The 13107-nt window shown below is 34.6% G+C and overlaps 1 protein-coding gene across 6 annotated transcripts in view; it reads right to left on the bottom strand.

The window, feature by feature from the left end:
- The window catches only part of CNTLN (centlein), a 366668-nt gene that overhangs the window by 160107 nt on the left and 193454 nt on the right, over nt 1-13107 (bottom strand). For all 6 annotated transcript variants that reach the window (XM_073021629.1, XM_007969157.3, XM_073021630.1 and 3 more), the window contains 3 exons: nt 12856-12981; nt 1954-2075; nt 463-582 (listed from right to left, as the gene is read on the bottom strand). In XM_073021629.1, coding sequence (XP_072877730.1) covers nt 463-582; nt 1954-2075; nt 12856-12981 — 368 coding nt within the window. The remainder of the gene's footprint in view (nt 1-462; nt 583-1953; nt 2076-12855; nt 12982-13107) is intronic.

The following is a 13107-nucleotide window of genomic DNA, read 5'->3' as shown; positions in this document are numbered from 1 at the left end:
AAGAGTAGCAGCAAGGCTACACCATAATGAGCTCAGCTGGGATTAGCAGGACAGGGCAGGGAACCAAGAGAGCTCAGGCATTCTGCATTGCGTATGTATCTGGGAGATCAAACAAGGATGGCTGGGTAGGTTATCCCCTCTCCACCTCATTCCAAAAATGAAGCATGGCAGTGTCTAAAATACAGGCTAATGAAGAGCGACACCTCCAACAGATGAGAGCCACACTAATTAACACAATCCCTAGATCATATTATACAGTTTCTGTTAGAGCTAGCAACTGTGCAACTTGTTATTGCATAATACATATATATTTTTTAAAGCTAGTCTTTTTTTCTTTACTTTTATTGGCAAAAATCAGATTATTTCAAATTGTATAAAGTGTTTCTTTAATGGCCTTTAAGCCACAAAAAAATTTCTCCCAAATATTTTATCTAAGTCCATATTGTTAAAAATGAAACTCACTTTTGAATCATTAGCTCCTGGTTTTCCCTTTTGAAATATGCCAGTTCATTCCACACAGCATCACAATCTTCTTGTCGAAGTTGTTGGGGATCTGCTCTCTTTATTTTCCCGATTTCAGTCCTATTTTCAAAACAAAGTTGCTTTTTTCATTAACATGTCTGAAGTACAATAAAAATTATTTTATACATTCCTTAAAATTTAAAAATATCTATTGACCAAATTTCTAACTCGAGTTCACCATTTATTGATTGAATTTCCTAAAACCTAAGCATGTAGAAATCAAAACCCTCTATCATAATTTTTTGAAGCTAAACTGCTAGTATGGAAAGCAAACTTTTAATCAGACACATGATATTCTAAGGTCTATTGCTCCCATTCAGTCTAGTAGTAATAAAAATAGACACTGTAGAATTTTAATGGTCCCCCCCCCCGCACACAAAAAAAATCTACCTGCAACCAACTCATCTGCAATTTGCTGCTAACCAAGATGAATGTGGTATAGTGCCCTTATCTTTTTTTAAAAAAAACACCTATTACCAGTGAATACGTCAGAAAATAGATTTCACTCTTCTAATGATTAGTTAAAAGTCAGGTGAACAGAGGATAAAACTAGGACAAACTGCTTTATCACTGCTTTACTAGCAAGTGATATGAAACACTTCCACTCATCAAAGAAAAAAATTAGATGTGACAATTATCTACAAGTGATGCCAAATGCCCTTTACTTTTCATTTTCTGAACATAAAACAAATTCTTCATTTTTATTTTGTAAAAGTGCTGTACTGGCCAATTTAGAAACACTATTTCTCTACAGAACAGACCAATGTGTATCATCAACATTGCCCTAAAGGATCCATCTCAAAAGATGAGAGGGTAGTAGATTTTCTGTACTCATTCAGTCCTTTGCCCTCTGTTGATACTGTTAACAGGGGAGCCACTTACGACTAACCAAGATCTGAACACCTGTTCAGAGCAACTGAACTGAGACCGCCAATTCATTCAGATAAGCTGGAGAACAAACTGATGGATAGTAAAGATCTTCAAATTGCATACTAGGTTGAAGTAGTTTTAAGATAGTTAACTATATATGTGAATTTCATATTTCTCTAGTCTTTCCATTAAAATTTAAACACTTTTGGAGTTATAAACATTTTAACACCAGTATTTTATTTATTTGAAAGCAATTTTTTCAGTCACATGGATATTAACCATTTTTGCTTTAAATCACATACTTTTAAGTTATTCCACTGATATTAAAAATGTGTACAATAATTCATAATCATTGGCTGCTAATGATATCTGCAAATGTGAGGAAAATTTGTAGTTATTACCAACACAACTTGTTATATTTTCCATTTAAAAATTCACAATAAAGATTTGACTACCAAATAATTTCTTTAAAACCAAACAAAAGCCATTAAGACACCTATATAATGCTACTCCATTCCATTTAATATTTAGGGATATGCCTTTATGAGCTATGTAACTCACATGCCACCGCCTTCTTCCCACTGTTTTAATTGCTCTTTTACTGCTCTGTAGTTGGTCTGTAACATCTGTAGCCTTTCCTTGCGTTTTTCATGGGCATCTCTTAGCTCATCATTTTCTTGGCTCTGTAGAACACAAAAAGAGCAAGTATAATAGGTTTGAAGAAAGTATTAATATAATGTTTCAAATAAAAGGTTACCCATCTAAATACAAAATGTGAAAGAAAATAGTGTGTAAACATGAATGAATCTGTAATATGTATCTAAGCAGAAAAAAGAATTCTTCTAGTCGCAGAATACATTTGCTTGATAAATTCAACTCAGTCAATGCATTTTTTAAGCTGCTCAAATAATTTCAAAATTTTACCATTAAGATAGTTTCACTCCTTTCCCTGTTGTTAACATACATTCATAAGCCTATCTTACACATTTTTAATTATTTTCTTTTTCAGCATAAGGTTTTATCTATACATAAACCATGATTATTTTGTTAAAGTGAAAATATAATTAGTATAAGGACATTAATCAGAGGAAGAACAATTATTTAGCACATGAATTCATAATTAACATGTACTAAGATACAAGGATTACACATAAGGAAGAAAATGAGACTGGACCTATGTTAGAAGGAGCATAGTTTAACCTTCTGGGGTTGTACCATGAAGAACTGGAAAGGGAAAGTTAGGCTTACAACTCTTAAAGAGGTTGTAAACCAAGACATCCAAACATTACTTTGTTGTGTCAATACCTAGGTTAGACAATTATAGTCAACTACTTTTTTATTTATTTTTATTTTCCTGGAAACAGGGCTTCCCTCTGTGGCCCAGGCTGGATTTCAAAGCTCACTGCAGTCTCAAACTCCTGGGCTCAGGCAATCTTCCCATGTCAGCCTCCCAAGTAGCTAGGACTACAGGCGTGCAGTACCACGCCCAGCTAATTTTTTATTATATTTTTGCAGAGACAGGGTCTCACTATGTTGCCCAGACTGGTCTCGAACTCCTGGTATCAAATGATCCTCCTGCCTCAGCCTCCCAAAATGCTGGAATTATAGGCATAAGTCACTGTGTGCGACACAGTCAACTACTTCTAAATGTATATAGCACATGAGCTCAATTTTCATTTTTAGATATACATAAAATGAATTTATAAAGACCAAATTCTTAGTCCTCAGAAGATATATGCACATGACTATAAACTGTGTTTCTCAAAGTGAAATAAGTAACTTCTTCAGTTTCTTTCCTCATGACAATTTCAAATATTTTAATAACTTTTATTCATATTTCTGCATGAATGAACTTGTATTCTTATTTGGTGGAAGTAACAGATACTCTCTAATATTATAGTGAGGTGAGATGAGTAGGCATATGGTAATCAGAAAGACCTGAATTCCATTCTTGGAGCTTGCTCCTGTTAGTGGCATTATGTTAAGAACATCACTGAAATTAATTCAAGTTTTTTCCTGAAAAATATGGAAAAGAAAAAAGAGGTTTGAATTTTGACGAACTAAGTTAAGTTAGTTGGTGGGGCCCCAGCCCCATTAAGGACACAACGCAAAAGTTAGCTTCTTTCAGTCTCTTTTCCCCACATGTTAACAGTGATGCCCTTATCTTTTAGAAACCAAGTAACTGTTTTCTTGACCTCTCATCTAAACAGTGAGATAGTACTTTATAGAGTCTGCATTATTTTACTGGAATTCTAGCTGTCTCAGCAGTATGGGTAGTATGTCATTCTACTTTCACTGTTTCTACTAGGATAGTTCTCTCAAGTAGTTATTAAGAAGTATTTGAGTTTTGTTTGTAACAAGAAGTGTTCTACATGCCATACAGAAATGAAAGTGCTTGATGAAAAAGCAGAAGGGATTCCGTTGACAAAGGCATTCAAAATAAATGTTTCTTAAGTAGTTTTAGAAGATATACAAATCACACATAATGTAAATTTGCTAAAGTAGGATAGTTTAATACATGAAGTAAAAGTAAAAAATTCAGGTTATTGAGTTCAATTTTGTTCATTTCAATTTAAGAACCATATATGAAGAGTCCATTATATGTAGGATGTTGTGCTGATAAGAGTTCAAATCTAGCTGCTCAAAGTTAACTAAATTTTACTTTGATCTAGTTACTTAAATTCAGTTATCTCAGGTTACCCATCTTCAAAATAGAAGCTATTTATATCTCTTCTTCTAAGACACAGAGAATAACTGAGTCTTGAACGTGAATTTTTCATATTAATTTGGTAAACTATCCAAATACTACTTAACTTCTTTGAATAAAAAGCTTTCTAATGTTAAGTATGTGAAATAATTTAAGTTAGCAAAATAGGAGATTAAAAATTAATAATGTTGATACCTTCTCATATATGAACATGAGTCAATTATGTTTATTGAGATTCCTTAAAAACTAGGAAAAAAATAGTGATTTCAGCAAGATATATTATAAATTTATTAATAAAATGATTTAATTACAAGAAATTAATAGGCTGGGCGCATTGGCTCATGCCTATAATCCCAGCACTTTGGGAGGCCAAGGCAGGCAGATCACTTGAGGTCAGGAGTTTGAGACCAGACTGGCCAATATAGTGAAACCCCATCTCTTAAAAAAAAAAAAAATTAGCCAGGAGTGATAGCAGATGCCTGTAATCTCAGCTACTCAGGAGGATGAGGCAGGAGAATCACTTGAGCCCCAGGAGGCAGAGGTTGCAGTGAGCAAAGATGGCACCACTGCACTCCAGCTTGGGCGACAGAGAGAGACTCTGTCTCAAAAAAGGAAAAGAGAAGAGAAGAGAAGAGAAGAGAAGAGAAGAGAAGAGAAGAGAAGAGAAATTAACAGACTATATTGGAAGAGATTCATGTCAAAACATAATTTCAAAACAAACTTAAACTAAAATGTCTATCTTATGTTAAAGACTTCTATGATAGCTTTCTATAATTATTCTTCATTGAATCAAAGTTCTTCCCTCAAACTCTTATTTTACAATGACTTTCTTAAAAATTATTATATATAAACTCAGTATCTGGGGAATGATTAAAGTTCTTTGTTAGAGTCATCAGAAATTGAGTAAACAGAACCTCAAAGATTGACCCAAGATGTGAAAATAAATAGAAAGGGACGTACAAATTTTCTCAATTACTTTCACAATGATCCTCTGTTAAATTCATAGAACAAATTGAGATTCTTATACGTATTGACACTATTTTAAGGATTTTTCAGTACTGCCTTAACTACCATTAGTCATTGAATTCATGTGTTTTCCCTAATTGTCCATAGAAACTAACTATATTACACCATTAAACCAAAGACTGAGACTCAATAAAAATCTCCTGAGCTCTATATATCGTACATGATGTGCCAGACTCTGTACCAGGCACTTCAGTTAATAAAAGCAGTGAATGCTGCCCCTTCTGATTCCCAAAGCTTTAGTGTAAAGTGTTCAAAATTACCAAATAATTTTGATTTTCCTATAGTAATTTCAATAAGTGGCTCTTTCCACTAAGTATTAATTATAGAAAAAAAAGTTTTATCCTATGCAATACCATTCAGGACATAGGCATGGGCAAAGTCTTCATGACTAAAACACCAAAAGCAATGGCAACAAAAGCCAAAATTGACAAATGGGATCTAATAAAACGACAGAGCTTTTGCACAGTAAAATAAAGTATCATCAGAGTGAACAGGCAACCTACAGAATGGGAAAAGTTTTGCAATCTATCCATCTGACAAAGGGCTAATATCCAGAATCCACAAGTAACTTAAACAAATTTACAATAAAAAAAAAACAACCCCATCAAAAAGTGGGCAAAAGATATGAACAGACACTCTGCAAAAGAAGATGTTTATGTAGCCAACAAACATACGAAAAAAAGCTCATCATCGCTGGTCATTATGCAAATCAAAACCACAATGAGATAGCATCTCACACCAGTTAGAATGGTGATCATTAAAAAACTAGGAAACAACAGATGCTGGAAAGGATGTGGAGAAACAGAAATGCTTTTACACTGTTGGTGGGAGTGTAAGTTTGTTCAAACATTGTGGAAGACAGTGTGGAGATTCCTCAAGCATCTAGAACCATAAATACCAGTTGACTCAGCAGTCCCATTACTGGGTATATACCCAAAGGATTATATATCGTTCTACTATAAAGACACATGCACACATATATTTATTGCGGCACTGTTCACAATAGCAAAGGCTTGGAACCTACCCAAATGCCCATCAATGATAGACTGGATAAAGAAAATGTGGTACATATACACCATGGAATATTATGCAGCCATAAATAAGGATGAGTTCATGTCCTTTGCAGGGACATGGATGAAGCTGGATACCATCATTCTCAGCAAACTAACACAGGAACAGAAAACCAAATACCACATGTTCTCACTCATAAGTTGGAGTTGAACAATGAGAACACATGGATCACACACTAGACCCTGTTGGGGGTGGGGGGCTAGGGAAGGGATAGCATTTAGAGAAAGACCTAATGTAGGTGACAGGTTGATTGGTGCAGCAAACCACCATGGCACGTGTATACCTATGTAACAAACCTGCACGTTCTGCACGTGTATCCCAGAACTTAAAGTATAATTTTTTTTAAAAAAAAGGTTTTATAGATGAGCCTTCTGCTTTAATTTTACTTGCTTCTTAATTTACTATATCTAACAGTACAGTATTTACATAATTCTTATAAAATTATCAAAATCTAAACTATTAAAAATAAAACTCAACTAGATATTATTTGCAAATCATTTGATAGACATAATTCATAAGAAAAAATCTTTTAAAATGCAGTTTCATCCAAAGATTCATGTTTTGGGGATCCTGCTGTCAAAGTGTAAATCAGGCATTAAATTAGTCCTAGAGACTATTGTTCCTTTATCTCACTTCAGCAATAGACAGTAAAATTTTGTGAAAATGTAAATATAAGATATATATAGCTCAAAGAAAAACATTTCTTCATTTTAATACTGCCAGAATACATGCCAGCTGAAGTCATCCATCAAAAGTTGGATATCTTAAAATAAATATTTTTCAAAATATCCAAATATTTTATTTATAACCTTCTAACAAACACAGGTTAACTGTAGTTTGGATTATGATCCAAACTTTGACATATAGTAGGCAAAGGCAAAATAGTAGTACTTTATTTGGGAACTGTTACCACCAAAGATCTTACAAAAAGTCAAGTGTATGGCCTGAAAAATGTATTTTATATCACTAATTAATATATTTTCCTATAGGATACACACAAAAATATTCCACATGCAGGTGCTCAATGAAATTAATTCATTAAATCATTCAATAAAACATTTACTAAGCACTTCCTTTGGATTTTGTAATTAAACTAGCTAAACTAGAGGCTCTAACTTCTTTTTTTTTTAATTTTTTTATTTTTTGAGACAGAGACGTGCTGGAATGTAGTGGCGGGATCGCAGCTTACTGCAACCTCTGCCTCCTCGGTTCAAGCGATTCTCAACCCTCAGCCTCTTGACTAGCTGGGATTACAGTTGTGCACCACCACACCCAGCTCTTTTTTCTGTGTATTTTTAGTAGCGACAGGGTTTTGCCATGTTGACCAGGCTGGTCTTGAACTCCTAGCCTCAAGTTATGCACCCACCTCGGCCTCCCAAAGTGCTACAATTACAGGCCTGAGCCATCGTGCCTGGCAAGGCTCTTTCTGTGTACAAACAAGTATGAATGAATGAAACATAGGGAAATAGAAAACAGGAAAAAATGTATCAACTGACCTTCTCCTAAAAGATAATTGCAATTCTAATTCTGAATTGATAAAAACATAAATAATTTTTGAGATGGAGTCTAACTCTGTCACCAGGCTGGAGTGCAGTGGCACAATCTCGGCTCACTGCTACCTCTACCTTCTAAGTTCAAGCAATTCTCCTGCCTCAGGCCCCTGAGCAGCTAGGATTACAGGCACGCGCCACCACACCCAGCTAATTTTTGTATTTTTAGTAGAGACGGGGTTTCACCATGTTAGCCAGGATAGTCTCGATCTCTTGAACTTATGATCCACCTGGTTCAGCCTCCCAAAGTGCTGGGATTACAGGCGTGAGCCACTGCACCCAGCCAATAATTTTTTATCTAATCTTCTGGTTTGAACAAAGGTTCCTTGATGAGAATAAGGCGTGAACACTGTTTTTAAAACAGTGGTTCAATCTTCAGGGAGTAAGAACAAGGTTTGAAAGAAGTTAAAAAAAAAAAAAAAAAGCCAAAAACCTTTTATAAAATACCAAGGATTTCATTACAGATGTTTCGTTTCAGCAGAATGTATACAGTTGATGTGTACCTGACCACTGAAAAATAAAAGACATAGGCTGCATTCAAAAGACATACTAATATTATTAAATGACACTGAAAAGTGCTAATAGAATCAAGTTGCCAAATGCATGAAAATCAATGAAGCAGGAATTCAGCACATTAGTCAAGATTATTATGGATTTCATAAAGCTCTGACGCACTGGTTTCCAAATTATACTTTGCAAGTTGATAGATCACTACATTCATCAAGTCAGGAACATGGGTAGGATTTTTATAAACATAGCTTCCATTTCTTCCATTTCTACTGGCTATTTGTTATCATATTGGTCACGGTAGGTGACTACCTTGAAAATACAAAAAACTAGCCATAAATGTAAGCTGAGCAAGATACTGTGCTAATATTTATACCAAATTCATAACAAGGATAAGAATCACTTAATGTGTGTAACTTACTGTTGATATAACAGCATCATTTCAATATATCAAAGTGTATATGCATGTGTTCCATGGGTTACTCCTGAAACTTACTTGTCCCTCTCACCCTTCGATCCACCGTGGTAATCATCTTGGGACCTTAAAGCTACTTACTGTGCCATGGAGCATGTCTTTTGTCTTTAATTCAGCATTTCCCACAATATTTTTCATGGAACAACAGTCTTTTGGTTAATATTAATAGGTATAATACAACCAAGCAAATCAGGGAAAAGATGTGCCTATACTTTTCTGTAGATTCACAACACATATTCATATGTTAAAGGTTCACAAAACTGCTTACAATAATCACTTCAGCATGGAACATTTTAATCTATCATGTTTCCGTTAAATTCTGCCAGAGCAGTGTTCCATATAACACCAAAGGCCATGACAAAAATTCAACATGCATTAGTAATGGTCTACCGAAGGAGCACTGAATCAACGAATGTATCTTAAAAACCATAAGACACATTTTATGGGTTAAATTGTACCCTACCACTCCCATCTAAAAGTATGTTGAAGTCCTAATCCCCAGGACCTCACAATGTGATTTTATTTGGAGATAGGATCTTTGCAGAGGTAATCATGTTAAAATGAGGTCATTAGGATGGGCCCTAATCCAACAGGAATGATAACCTTACAAAAAGCAGAAACACAGACAAGGGAAGACAGATGTGTAGAGTGAAGACAATGTGAAAACACAAGGACAATGCCGTCTATAAACCAAGGAATACGTGAGGCTTCCAGAAACTAAGAGAGGAATGGAACAGATTCTCCTTCACAGCCCTCAGGACCCAACTCTGCTGACAACTTCATTTTGTACTTTTCTAGTCTCCACCACTTTGAGACAATAAATATCTGTTGTTCTAAGCCATCCGGTTTATGGAACTCTCTTATAGCAGCCCTCGGAAACTAATATAGACACATTATTAACTACTACTTTATACTCATATATACTTTAGTAATGCCAATAAGTATAATCATAGCATAAAAAGGGAGAGTATGGAATGAAGTCTTCAGTCTTCATTAAACGGGATATTTAGCTTTACCAGACTAAAGTCAATTACTCTGGGCTCCATTACTCTCTTTGGAATTGCTTTACTCTACAGTTTCTGTTTACCTACATTTTTTGCTAAATGTTCTTGATTATAGCACTTTTTACATTCAACTATCTTGCTCCTTTAAAATAAATAATCCTTTCCTACTAAATGATGTAGAGAAAAATATTTGCTCCCATTTTTTTCCTCATCTTGCAAATCTGTTAAAAGACATACATTTGAAATTCATGATTATCATCAACTGACTTAAAATATGAACATTTTAAAAACTATCAATAAGAAAAGAAATTTTTGGAAAAAAAGAACTTTACTCTGAAAATAAACTTGGGGCAACATCCCAGAAAGCTGTTGTCATGAAAAAGGAATGAGGAAATAAATTAGTATAATCCTTCTGGGACGTTTCCTGAAACAAGGAATTTAAGAAGTGGAAGGGAAGATAACAGATTTAAAAATATCTTTGAAATGTTCTACTTCCTGGCAAAAATAACGAACCGTCAAAGTCTTACAGATTTCTTGAGGTAAACAGGTAGAGATCTGCTACTACTGAATGGCACATGTGATGGTTAATTTTATGTGTCAACTTCACTGCCCAAATATTTGGTTAACTATATTTCTAGGTGTGTCCATGAGGACGTTTCTGGATGAGATTAATATTTTAATCAGTAGACTGAATAAAGTAGATTGCCCACCCCAATATGGATGGATGTCATTTAATCTGTTGAAAGTCTGAATAGAATAAAAGCTGAGTAAGAAAGATTCCTTTCTCTCTGCCTGCCTTTGAGCTGGGACATCAGTCTTCTCTTGCCTTCTGACTTGAACGTGAACTTACACCATCAGCCTTCCTGGTTCTATAGTCTTTGGGCTCAAACTGGAAGTATACCATCACCTCTCCTGGCTCTCTAGCTTGCCGACTGAAAATCTTTTTTTTTTTTTTTTTTTTTTTTTAAATTTTAGATTCAGGGAGTACATGTGCAGGTTTGCTACAAGGGTATATTGCAGGATGCTGAGGTTTGGGCTTCTGTTGATCCCATCACCCAGATGGTGAACACAGTACCCAATAAGAAGGTTTATAGCCCTTGCTCCCCTCCTTTTTCAGTTCCTTAGTGTCTAGTGTTCCCATCTTTATGTCCATGTGTACTCAGGGTTTAGCCTCTACTTATAACTGAGAACATGTGATATTTAGTTTTCTGTTTCTACATTAGTTCACAGAGGACACTGGCCTCCAGCTGCACTCATGTTGCTGCAAAGGACACGAATTCATTCTTTCTTACGGCTGCATAGCATTCCCTGAGCAACTACAGATCTTATACTTCTGAGCCTCCATAATCATGTAAGCCAATTCCTTATAGGAAATCTCATATAAATGTAATTTACTATAAGGAATCATAAAAATATAGTAAATAATTGTTCTGTGTGCGTGTGTGCATGTGTATCCTATTGGTTCTGAAGAACCCACAAAACAAGTTTCCAGAATTATGCAAAAGAGCCAGGAGCAGTAGCTCACGCCTGTAATCCCAGCACTTTGGGAGGTTGAAGCAGGAGGTCAGGAGTTTGAGACCAGCCTGGTCAACATGGTGAAACTCCATCTCTGCTAAAACACAAAAATTAGCCGGGAGTGGTGGCGCACGCCTGTAATCCCAGGTACTAGGGGGGCTGAGGCAGAAGAATCGCTTGAACCTGGGAGGCAGAGGCTGCAGTGAGCTGAGATCATGCCACTGCACTCTAGCCTAGGCGACAGAGTAAGACTCTGTTTCAAGTAAAAAGCAGAAAAAAAAATTATGCAAAAGAAAGAAGGTAACAGACTGCCTCCTCAAAAATGCCCATAATATCCTGGGCTTAACCACACATTTACAAGTAACACAAGAGTCTAACTACTTACTTATCTTCTTAACTACAGAAAGGGTCTTGAAGGATAGTAATTCATCTAACAGTCTCCTGTTAGATAAATGACTAGCATGATGCTTAGCTAATTGCAATGCTCAGTAATTGCTATCGAGGAAACAAATGAATAAGAGAATAACTTATGTGTTTATCTAAGTTCCTTATAAATTTCAAGTAGGTTAAATGCTAGCTGAGGTCATTTGGACATTTTATTTTTGGTAGAAACAGATTATAATTTTCATATTTTAGAACAGTTTAACTCTCAATGAATAAACATAAATTAAAACTTTAATGGAAAGGCAAACTAAAATTATTATTTATAGCTTATTGTTAAGTATACCTATAAACCCTATTTTGTTTTAGAACACACATAATCTAAACTGAACATTTTTCTCCTTAAGAGTAATCTATAACATATGACAAAGAATCTGAGCTTTACGTGTACTGCATTCTAATCGTGTGTAAAGCACTGGATTTACAGAATGTCATGAAACTATTTGAGAATTATATGATTAAACTTCAAATAGGGCACAGCTTCAGGTAACTGTGAGTGAAGAATGAAAGAGAAAAAAAATCCTCAATGTAGTCACACAAAATGGGTTCAATATGTATGAACAACTTGCATATTGAAAAAGAGATTTCACGAAGTATAAATTAGGAAGTATTAATATAAGCTCTCAAAGACAGGTCAATAACATATATGTTTCTTAAACATAGGTAGAGCACTCATTCAAATGTTACATGTTCTGAGACAAATTCAGCTGAAATGAAAATATATATATATATTTCATGTTGACTAAATGTAATTTTTCTATAAAGGATAATTGTAAGTGATCTGAGCTAGGTTAATATGCTTTTAAACTGACTTTTATTTTCATATGTTTATCATATATAAAGAATAAGAAATTGTCTTTTCACTTGCTACAATTCTATTTTTTGCCTTTGATAAAGTGTAAGAAATTTATTCCCAATTTTAAGACAAACTATTACCAAATAACTTGAAAGCGGTAAATAAATATTTACTTTTCAAGTAGCAAATATTTTATATTGTTTTATAATCCTCAGAAATCTTCATAACAAGATGAACTGATTATACACTTATATAGGCAATTAAATTCAGGAGAAAGAAAAATGACAACTAGTAATCTGTGAACTGTATGTTTACTCTGGTATATTTTTATCTTTGCAAGGTTACTACTAAAGAAATGATTTAATGTTCACCTTTAGTTGTAGTGCCTTCTCTAAGTTTTCAATCTTTCTTTCAGCTTTTCTTAGCTTCCGTAGCTCTTCCGAGTCTGTGAAAGAGCTCTTTGGGGACAAAGACCTTGAACGTTTCACAGGTGGTTCCTCGAGAATAAAACAAGGACATGGTTGAACTAGTTGGAACACTGGATTATGAAAGACATGCAAAATTAAAGAACAAGTAATTTTGAATACTAATAATGAATTATAAAAAAAAAAAAATCCTGTATG

This window comes from Chlorocebus sabaeus, chromosome 12 (genome assembly GCF_047675955.1).
Source record: "Chlorocebus sabaeus isolate Y175 chromosome 12, mChlSab1.0.hap1, whole genome shotgun sequence".
Lineage (NCBI taxonomy): Eukaryota > Metazoa > Chordata > Mammalia > Primates > Cercopithecidae > Chlorocebus > Chlorocebus sabaeus.
Note: the sequence above shows the minus strand (reverse complement) of the source record. Positions and strands in the feature narration are given on the sequence as shown.